General features: G+C 32.1%; 3 protein-coding genes across 15 annotated transcripts; 2 read left to right on the top strand and 1 right to left on the bottom strand.

Moving 5' to 3' along the window:
- The first annotated feature begins 104 nt into the window (after window positions 1-104).
- On the top strand, window positions 105-1,232 carry EMC7 (ER membrane protein complex subunit 7). The gene is made up of 4 exons (XM_031973045.2): window positions 105-377; window positions 596-854; window positions 933-1,007; window positions 1,084-1,232. Exons 1-4 carry the CDS (start codon window positions 169-171, stop codon window positions 1,204-1,206), a joined length of 666 nt encoding a protein of 221 aa, XP_031828905.1. The 5' UTR covers window positions 105-168; the 3' UTR covers window positions 1,207-1,232.
- Window positions 1,064-7,554, bottom strand: Mks1 (Meckel syndrome, type 1). 3 transcript variants are annotated; one of them, XM_076366488.1, is made up of 4 exons: window positions 7,404-7,554; window positions 3,446-4,142; window positions 2,189-2,547; window positions 1,064-2,100 (listed from the first exon to the last, which is right to left on the bottom strand). In XM_076366488.1, the coding sequence occupies exons 1-4, from the start codon at window positions 7,424-7,426 to the stop codon at window positions 1,683-1,685; spliced, it is 1,497 nt and encodes a 498-aa protein (XP_076222603.1). In that variant the 5' UTR covers window positions 7,427-7,554; the 3' UTR covers window positions 1,064-1,682. The 3 variants fall into 3 exon arrangements, with proteins under 3 accessions (XP_076222603.1, XP_076222602.1, XP_031828892.2); XM_076366487.1 differs by lacking the exon at window positions 7,404-7,554 and adding an exon at window positions 4,383-4,531; XM_031973032.2 differs by lacking the exon at window positions 7,404-7,554 and adding an exon at window positions 4,383-4,531 and having other exon boundaries at window positions 1,064-2,085.
- Window positions 2,895-9,460, top strand: rho-4 (rhomboid-4). Of its 11 annotated transcripts, XM_031973040.2 has the most exons (6): window positions 5,396-5,512; window positions 5,597-5,676; window positions 6,124-6,202; window positions 6,296-6,484; window positions 6,550-6,869; window positions 6,953-9,460. In XM_031973040.2, exons 3-6 carry the CDS (start codon window positions 6,143-6,145, stop codon window positions 7,467-7,469), a joined length of 1,086 nt encoding a protein of 361 aa, XP_031828900.1. In that variant the 5' UTR covers window positions 5,396-5,512; window positions 5,597-5,676; window positions 6,124-6,142; the 3' UTR covers window positions 7,470-9,460. The 11 variants fall into 11 exon arrangements, with proteins under 11 accessions (XP_031828895.1, XP_031828902.1, XP_031828901.1 ...); XM_031973035.2 differs by lacking the exons at window positions 5,396-5,512; window positions 5,597-5,676 and adding an exon at window positions 2,895-3,214; XM_031973041.2 differs by lacking the exons at window positions 5,396-5,512; window positions 5,597-5,676 and adding an exon at window positions 4,017-4,165.
- The last annotated feature ends 467 nt before the right edge of the window (window positions 9,461-9,927 follow it).

The following is a 9,927-nucleotide window of genomic DNA, read 5'->3' as shown; positions in this document are numbered from 1 at the left end:
TAACTACCGAAAGCATGTGACAAAATTTTACATTGCGTGTTATGTCTATCCTATACCTCTTCTGTGGTTTTACGAAGTTTTAGTAACAATATTGATCTCATTCTTCAGTTTGTCACATTGTTACGTTCACATATTCAGTTAACTTCTTGTATATTGAGTAGAGACAGTATGATCATGTATACGACTGCTATTTTTCTAATTTTCATTACTGTCAGCGTTTCAAATAAATATGTAATCGCTGAAAATGACGAAGACGTGTCAACAGACTTGTACGTTATCGAAGGAAAAGTTTTTCCATGGGAAAATAAAGCCTCAAATAGCTGGCAGCTTATGACACACGTCATGGCTAATGGTGGAGAACATTATGGTTTTTTGAGGTAAATATACATTTTATGCTTCTTATTGCTAAAAATGAATAATCGTCTATTTATGTCAAATCAATCAATACTATTAATAGACTTAAATTGTAACGAATAACTTGTTCTACATTCAATATGGATTAGGTTAAAAAAATAATAAATTAAATATACTAAATTAAATATGATACACAATTCAAATATATTTTCTACAGTAACAATAATTTTATTTTTTCCAGGGAAGATGGAACATTTATTATTTCAAATGTACCATCTGGATCTTATGTTATTGAAGTTGTAAATCCCAACTGTGTGTATGAACCTGTTAGAGTAGAAATTAACTCAAAAGGAAAATTCAGAGCAAGAAAAGTTAATTTAATTCAAACATCTCAAGTAATACAAATTCCTTACCCATTAAAAATGAGACCAGTTACACCATTCCGCTATTTTCAAGTTAGAGAACAATGGAAAGTAACAGACTTTTTGTTTAATTCAATGGTATGTCAATTATTTCATTATCATATAAATATTTTTGATGGGGGTGAAATTAAATTATTATTTCTGATTGCTTAATAGGTGTTAATGATGATCTTACCCTTATTATTACTTATGATTGGACCAAAAATTATGAACGATCCAGATGCAAGAAAGGTTAGAAAACAATTCTAATATAAGCTTTATTATTTTAAATTTAAAATATTCCCATGTTGTTCTTTTATTTTTTTAGGAAATGGAACAATTGAATAATCTCACTAAATTGCCAGAAATGTCTGAAGTTATAACATCATTCTTGTCCGGAGGAGAAAAGCAAAAACCAAAAGCAGTAAAAGCTGCAAAAAAGAGGCAATAACCGAAAGGCCTCATAGAATAATATTTGCACTTTTACTCTAGTCCTTTAGTTAAACACAATAGGAATATATTAAGCACTTCTCCAAACCTTTTAATTGTAATACTACTTAATTCTATATGGAAGATAAAAACATAACAATGGATCATATAAAATTTAATACTTTAGCAAATAACTAATTGTCAACTGTATAAATATAGTTTATCACAATTTCTGTATTATATATATATTTTATAGAATTGGTGTTGTTAAGTAATACAATTTCTTAAAATAAAAAAATAAAAAGACACAATTGGAATAATTTTAATAGCATTTTTAATATGATATGTTATAAACAAATCAGAAAGTTCCTATTATACTTATCAGTTTGTAATGGAACATGTTTCAAGTGTTACGATAAATATAACAGTATTATGATATATAAATTATTGTCATTTTATTAGTCAGTATCACAGACCATTTTATTTTAACTTAAGTGATCAAACATTCAAATTTCTAACTTGTATCATGCGTTCCCTAGCTGCTTTAAACTGTTCAAAAATATTTTCTATATTAATCATAAGTTTATCTGTACTTAAACTTTCAAAATAGTTCAACCGATCATCAATTTTAGTAGAAGTATGAGTTTGATAAATAATATTAATTTTTAGTTTTATGTGTCCACTTGGTGTGACCTGCATTTGTGACTTGTTTAACGTTTCACCTTCATGTCCTGCAGAAATACTGCAGTAAGTTACATCATCCAGTTCATAAGTACCTCCCGTAAAGTATCTTCTGAGAGAATTGATGATACTTCCTGCTGGTCTCCATGTTGGAACACTGTACTCATATGTACCTGGATATGCAGGCAAAGGCACAGCTGCATATCCTTCTGTACGGTATCTAAAAATGACATAACTTTATTTTAGATTTAATATTAATGCAAATTGTAAGTTTAATATTAATAATTATATAATTATAATTATATTAATTAAATAGTAGATACCTTGTCCATATATCAAGAGATGTAACTGATAATAATAATCTAGGCCAAGATGGTAAAGTCTTTTTTATGTTTAATGCATCATCTGATTTGTGATCTAACGATATTTCAGTACTATATCCAAAGTATGCTGATTTATTTTTCAAATTACATCTTTGAGTCCTTCCAAATAATCTATCACTTTGATTAGTATTCCAATATTCTGGTAAGTGAATGTAATAAGAAACAGAAAGCCCATTAAAAATGAATTCATGAGCAGATAGAATGTCAAGTTTTACAAAAATTTTATCTATATGCGGCGATGTCAATTGAAAACGGTGAAACATTTCTTCCTCCTTATATATTAACTTTTCTTTAATTTCCTATAATACAAATTAAATTTAATAAGTTTTATCAAATGTGTTAGTAATTAATTAATTCTTTTTTTTAGTAAATTAACAATATATTAGATCATTAGATTTGTAGAATTAATTTGATACATAATATTAAGTATTTTATAGAATATTAAAAATAATATACAATAAGGTGCGATAATTTGTGCGTAAAGGATTGCAAAATTTGCTTCGACGTTCGGATGCAAACATGCTTCAAGGGGCATGTGTAAATAGTACACATTTATACAAGTGCATATACGTATACGAATCGGACAAGCACACAAATGCATACAGAGTATTCAAGCAAACTATTCACTGCCGCAGAATTCAGTTGGCCGTGGGACCACAGTGTGGCAGTTAGGTTACGTGTTTCGTGCACTCGATATTGTTAAATAATACATTAATCATCATAATTTCTTCTGAATATAAAAAATGAGCAGACCTACTAAATTAAACGTGATAATACATATTTCCCCCGAATGTGTCTCAACAAAGTACAAACTGAAACTGAAGTTGATTTAGTGTAACAGATTCCAGAGAATGAGGAAAAATTATAAATGCCAGTGTTAATCGAATGTTGAATCGAAATGAATACAAGAAACATGTTTTATCCACAAAGAATGATAAGGCAAATCTCCGAAATCTCCTACGTGGGGTACGTATAATATTCATCATCAAATTTCTATTAGTTACACGCTAATTACTTATTTAAACTCTCTTCCACTTTCATATAATTTTATTTGTGGCATATATTTGAATTCTACAATTAAAATCGTCTTTAAAATATGTTACAAATCTCTCTGCCTGACTCAGAATACGAAAGCAAACGAAGGACACGCAATCGAAGTATGAATAATAGTGCAAATAAATATTTCATCTATCTTACATGTTGCAATTCATTCCGTTCTTCTTGAAATTCTTCCGGCGACTGTTTTTCGGAAGCGTGTTCGATCCAATAATTAAATTCAACGCCGTCGGAATTCGTGATGGTGTAACAAGACCGATCGTCTGTGAAGTCGGGATCCACGGACAGAATTTTATGCAAGTGGTCATAAGTGATGACACATAGAACCGTTTCGGAATCCTCGTCGGGACTCGTTGCACCTTTATCTCTTCGAGATAAATCAACCATGACATACATCGTAGACCTTTCCATATAGATGTAATGGTTTCTGCGTATCCTCGTTTCGCCAGGTTTATCGTCGACGACTGATTTGTTGTACCTCTCCGGAAACGGCTTGCGATTCTGCAAAGATGGCAATGCGGTTTCATTTCTGCACGCCAATTCCGTCTTATACGGTTTCGTCAACAGTCCATTCTCCGGATAGTACGAGTCCATTTGCGTGTAAGTGTACAGCTGAGAACCCTCGACATGTTCCTCGTTGATTCGTTGGCAATAGGCCTTTTGCGTCTCAGTCACGCAATTCTTCTCTTCCCTGTAAAAATCAGCTTCGAACGGGCTGAACGCCTTCTCCTGCCAACTGAAAATACGATCTTCCTCTTGAAGAAAATTCGAGTCTCTGGTATCTCCATCATCCTCGAGGAGTTCTGCAAGCAAAGGTCTTTGCTGTACGATTCTGACTCTGGAACAATAAACAAACCGAAGGTAAATACAATTTAGGCGCTGGAAACAATCTCTGCCAGATGGCCAAGATCTAATTCCGATCGACACGGCTAACGTACGATTTTCGTCGAAAGAAAAAAAATCTTTGCCACGTTTTGTTTTTGGTTAATCGTGCATTTTGGGTGATTCAGCTTGTTCTATGTATTTGTCGTTAATATGTGTATCATTTTTGTTAGCTTGACTCTCTGGTAAACGTTACCTCAGTTTAAAATTATTTATAGGTTCATTGACTCGGTAGTTAGAGGATATCTTCTTTTTACGTATTTTTTGTGACATTTATGATAACGTTGTTCTGTAAGATAATAAAACGAAGCACACGTGGACACTGACTCGGTTGGTAGATCGTTTAAAATTGTACTGTCAGTGGTCCCACGATAATGTACATTGTTTATCGATCCCATTGTTGCCTGGTAACCAGGGACGCACACCGCGAGGTGCACCTGCACTCGAATTTCACATGATCCTCGCCACTTATGGCACAGTGACATATGGTGCGAGCTGTAAATATCATTGAACTGTGCGAACATTTTCATCCCATGTTCGTTGTGTTTACCTGCGCGCACATGAGTTTGTTACTCGGCGACGTTTTCAAATAAAAAATGAAACGCAGTAACCAGCAGATCGCCGAATCCTGTTGAGTCAGCTTTTTAAGACAGAACGATTGTATGCGGTAAAAACAAAACGTCGCTTTATAGAAACCTTTCACAACCGAATGACTACCCAAATCCCGTGTACACTAAAAATCTCAAATTAACGATGCGGTGACAGTGAAATAAAAACAAAGAACAAACGTAAAGGAAAAAAAATAAGCACTCATTATGATTATTTCTGACTAACAATTTCGTGACGTCGGATCGTGATATAATGTAATAACATTATTCTTCTGTTTCATGATTCTGCTATCTGAATAAACAATTTGATTTTGACATTATATTTAGTGTAGGAGGTAAATAATAAATAGCCCATTATTATTTTTAAAACTTGGCTAATGATCTACGCCATTGGTATGAGGTGAAACAGTCGATAGGTATTTTAATCTGAAAGTGATTACCTATCGGTTTACTAAAAAAAAATAATGGACTATTTATCAGTACCCTCATATTTATTCTAGAATTGAAAAAAATATTTTGAAGTATAAAAAAGTGTGACATTGAGAATTGGTAAAGGATGGATTCCAACTATCTACCATTGATTCGTAACATTGCGGTACTTTCTATTCGAGCGACGCTTGGTCGAGTTCACCTGTTGCGACGTTGACAACTTACTGGCGTGTGCAGTCATTTCAGACATATTCCGTTATATCGAATGTCACGAACATTTCATCGTAATGTAATAACCGTATAGAAATGGGAAATTTTGTTTGAAGATAATTTCAGTCATTATACCGATTTAAATTTTCGACGTATCCCGTAGGTATTGAGGCTAAGAACACATCACGTAAAACGCACGCACACACACCTCGCTAGAATCTGACTCACAATTTGTATTCACCGGTATGATATAGTCTTTCTATTTTTTTTATCTGTTGGACGAATACTATACCTTCACGATAAGATAAAATAGATCAGTATCGCTATATAAATATGAGCACATGAACGTCGATCTATTGGCGTCTTAGTCAAATAAATCATAATGATCTCATAGATCGCGTGTGTTAAACGTGCGTGCCTATACACTGTGCATCTTATGCGCGATTGATATTGAATTTATCCGTTCATCATGAGCAGGTACATTCTACCTGAATTTTTGTAAATTTATTTTATATAAAATGCATTGCGAGTCATTGATAATTTTAACGAGCGTACATCTTGTTTTATCAATTTTGTTTTGACAGAAGTTCAAACTAATGCAAAGAGTGTAATCATTTATACATGAAACAGTGAAAATTTTAAATAGTTGGAACTTTATGGTCTTATTGTTGATAATATTGTGTTTCACAGAGGTTTCAAGCTGATCAGAATGTCGAATGATCGAGAGGGAGAAACAGGAATAACAATTCCACTGCAATATAATAACGCTGTAAGAACCAATAGCTATACTTATAACTTGTACTATTAGTTTCCCATAACCTTTATGATAGTTTTCTATGTGTTATGAATTTCATATTTTTAGCATTGGAGGTCTATATTTGAAAAATATGACCTCGATAAAGATGGAAAAATCTCTTATCAGGAATTAAAAGCTATGATTCAGTGTTCTGATTACTCCAACGATATTCCAACTAGGGTTGTTCGTACAATTATGCAGAAGGCAGATTTAGATGCTTCTGGAAATTTAGATTATCCTGAATTCATAGCCATGGTATTCATTTCATCATTATTTTCATTAATTGCAATGTCATTGTCACTTTTAATCTTCACTTGTAGATTCACAGAAAGGATATGCAAGGTGTTTTTGGACATCTTGTACAAAGATATGTCCACTCAATGGTACCACAAAGGCCAACCGTCTTCCTAGCACCCTCCAGTGATTATCCTGATGGACAATACGAAGAGGAGTATACTTGTAAACCTCCTGCCATAGCAATGATAATTATATCCATATTGGAAATTACTTTATTTTTGTATGATGTGATTACACATCGGTCTATATCCATAGAAGGGCCTGCAGCTACATTATTTATTTATAATCCACATAAAAGGTACCAAGCATGGAGGTACCTAACGTACATGTTTGTGCATGTGGGGTATGCATTTTAGTTCCTATTTAAAAATTACAAATCTACTGAATCTTATGTTAGAAATTAATTGTATTACTTATTTTAAACAGCACGTTTCATCTGGTGGTTAATCTACTTGTACAGATAATGCTGGGTATTCCATTAGAAATGGTACATAAATGGTGGAGAGTATTGACCATTTACATAGCTGGTGTTGTAGCAGGATCTCTTGGCACATCTGTGTCAGATCCTGGAGTGTATTTAGCAGGCGCATCAGGTGGTGTGTATGCACTGATTACTGCTCATGTGGCAACCATTGTAATGAACTGGTCACAAATGGAATTTGCAGTAATGCAATTGTTAGTATTTCTTGTTGTGACTTCGTTTGATATTGGCCAAGCAATATACAACCGTTATGTATTAGAGAAGAATGACCAAGTGGGATATGTTGCTCATTTTGCTGGTGCCATTGCAGGGCTACTCGTAGGTATAAATGTTCTTCGTAATCTTGAAGTGCGAACATGGGAGAAAGTTGTGTGGTGGGCCAGTATTATTACTTACGTTGCACTTATGACTGCAGCCATTTTATGGAATGTTTTATACACTTCTTACTATGATCAGTTATAACGTATAAATATACGTTATTTCGTATAACCACTTTCTGGCATTGTTATTGTTGCTAGAGATTTACAATTTTGCTGATGTCTAAACAAAACCAAGCACAAATTTTTCATTAAAATTATCGAAAAGACCAGACATGTCAATTATAGTGTTATACTTTGCATTTCAAAGTAACATACCCAATAATAAATGCAGAGTTACATCTGTTTCGTAGATGTAGAAGGAATACTAATATACTACATACTGTGATATACAATGCCTGTATGTGAAACAAAAATAGATGTTAAATATGATGTCTTAAATATGAAATCTTATCATATTGGTAACATTAAATATTCATAACAACAATTAATGCATAGATATGATAGACAGAAGAATTATTTTTGAATTATAAATGAACAAAATAATTAATGTTTAAAGAAAATAAGAAAGTGAAATCAAACTTTCTTGACTGAAGTTTATATTTGGCAGCTAATTCATAATGATCAAACACTTCCGTGTTAGTTATATCATACATTTTAAGGAGTGGCCTTCTTTCCTAATGTCCTAAAAATAAAAATATTACCGTTATTTAATTGTCGAAAGTGTGCTGCAACGTTTTCAACGTCTTGACACATTTTTGAGTAATATTTAATTATTTATAGTATTTGAATAACAACAATATTCAATTTTAAATTATACGTAAAGTATTGTTAATATAAGGGAATTGTTATCGCAAATCTCGGCAACTTTTGTATAATAAGTTACTGCACTTCATTACATCATGTATTTATGATTTACTATGTCATGTACCTGATTTGCAAATTACTGATGCGGAATGGAAATACTTTGAACATACGTGTAAGAGTACACAGGAACCTCGCTGCGTTTAAAATGCAAACTCAAGCAAAAACAACGCAATTCTTAGGTTTTATGTGTAGATCTAATGTCCAAGTGCAATTTTTCATTGAATTATAATTCAACAAAACACAGTATAATCAATACTCTCATTTCACAAGCAAAAATTTTGAGAAATTTTTACAACATGTTATTATACCAAAAAAGTATTTTCAACTTAAAATATACCCATGAATCTTAAGGTATATTTTTTCGGTTAATAGTCTTAAGAGTATTGTTAATTATTATTTTAACATCAGTAGATTCATAGTAGTTCTAATGATTATTTAATTTTGTTGCGCATAATGATACTAATTTTGCTACTCAATTATTAAAATCAATCCAGGTAAAAATGTTCCAGATGTTCTTAAAATATATTTTTACACTTGCACACGCACAAGTGAGAAGATAGTTTAAAGCAATGCAATGCTAACTGTAAAAGATAATATAATTTCTTTATTCATCATAAGATAACAAATTCATACTTAAATAAGTAAATTATAAATTGTAATAAAACGTTAAAAAATACTATTACATACAATCATAAGGAAAAGTAAAATTTTTTTGAGTGTTCGAGTATTTTTAAAAATCGTTAAAATTATTCAACGAAACTGAGCAACGAACGCTGAAAAAATTATTTTAGAAAATATCAGGGTGTACTGTTAACTTACAACCGTTTGCTTGTCATGAAAGACGTAAACAACGATTAACATTAAAGAGAAAATATCGTTCCGCGAAAATATATCAGGAACTAAGTTTAACGACGATCTCGAGAGGCAGGGTAAAAAAAGGCGTATCACAAAAAACTTAGTTGCAACGAGATTTCGATGTTGTCGTACAAAAAGATTTGCTAAGAAACCTCATCTACTATTCTCAATCGTATTTATTACGATTCTTCGCGTCTTAAATACTGTTCATGTATTATCTCTTGTTTGTAAGTTTTGTAATGAGTGTCAAATGAAAAAAAGGAATGTGAAAGTGCACACCGTAGTAATTCGGCCGATCAATGTGTGTGAATGTATGTCTATATTTAAATTAAACGAAGTATGTTCACGTTATTTGTATATTTTGTACGCGTCTATATAATTATATATGAACAAAATAAAGTAAATTATCAAGAACTTTTGTTCTCAATGGTTACATTCTCTAGAATATAATTATTAGATGATCATAGGATAAATAGGATCCAGTCATCAGTCACAAGTATTCAGTATCCTCGGACAGGTACGGCTATTCGATGTAATTTATGCTATGTAAATATATTTCTTCCGTTTTGTTTTAATATGTTTTATTGTCAGTGACAAAAGGTAATAAATATCGTTTAAATCTGAGAACTATTAACTGTATAGTAACGATTATGGATTTTTCAATTTCTAAATATTTCAAATCAGATTTTTTAATCCGGCACATTCACCGGCGACGCGAAGAATAATAGTGACCATGAATAAATCTCACGTTTACATCTCGACAGTCACTGTTGATAGCTATTTTAAGGACAATCAAAATACCGCGAACGTAACGTCAGCTGAAATCTACCAGCAGATGAATGTGTTCGAGCGTTTCGAGAAAAAAAATATACATTTCGAAG

The sequence above is a fragment of the Nomia melanderi genome, chromosome 4 (assembly GCF_051020985.1).
Source record: "Nomia melanderi isolate GNS246 chromosome 4, iyNomMela1, whole genome shotgun sequence".
In the NCBI taxonomy this organism is placed as follows: Eukaryota; Metazoa; Arthropoda; class Insecta; order Hymenoptera; family Halictidae; genus Nomia; species Nomia melanderi.
Note: the sequence above shows the minus strand (reverse complement) of the source record. Positions and strands in the feature narration are given on the sequence as shown.

Bases quoted from the DNA above. Each gene is read 5' to 3' on its own strand.
- rho-4 (XM_031973035.2), top strand. From the start codon at position 3,147: ATGAATACAAGAAACATGTTTTATCCACAAAGAATGATAAGGCAAATC. The intron at 6,203-6,295 runs GTAAGAACCAAT...TCATATTTTTAG, and splicing joins CACTGCAATATAATAACGCT to CATTGGAGGTCTATATTTGA. The intron at 6,485-6,549 runs GTATTCATTTCA...CTTCACTTGTAG, and splicing joins ATCCTGAATTCATAGCCATG to ATTCACAGAAAGGATATGCA.
- EMC7 (XM_031973045.2), top strand. From the start codon at position 169: ATGATCATGTATACGACTGCTATTTTTCTAATTTTCATTACTGTCAGC. The intron at 378-595 runs GTAAATATACAT...TATTTTTTCCAG, and splicing joins GAACATTATGGTTTTTTGAG to GGAAGATGGAACATTTATTA. The intron at 855-932 runs GTATGTCAATTA...ATTGCTTAATAG, and splicing joins ACTTTTTGTTTAATTCAATG to GTGTTAATGATGATCTTACC.
- Mks1 (XM_076366487.1), bottom strand. From the start codon at position 4,459: ATGTCACAAAAAATACGTAAAAAGAAGATATCCTCTAACTACCGAGTC. The intron at 2,548-3,445 runs GTAAGATAGATG...TTTGTATTATAG, and splicing joins AACGGAATGAATTGCAACAT to GAAATTAAAGAAAAGTTAAT. The intron at 2,101-2,188 runs GTATCTACTATT...TCTAAAATAAAG, and splicing joins TCTCTTGATATATGGACAAG to TTATGTCATTTTTAGATACC.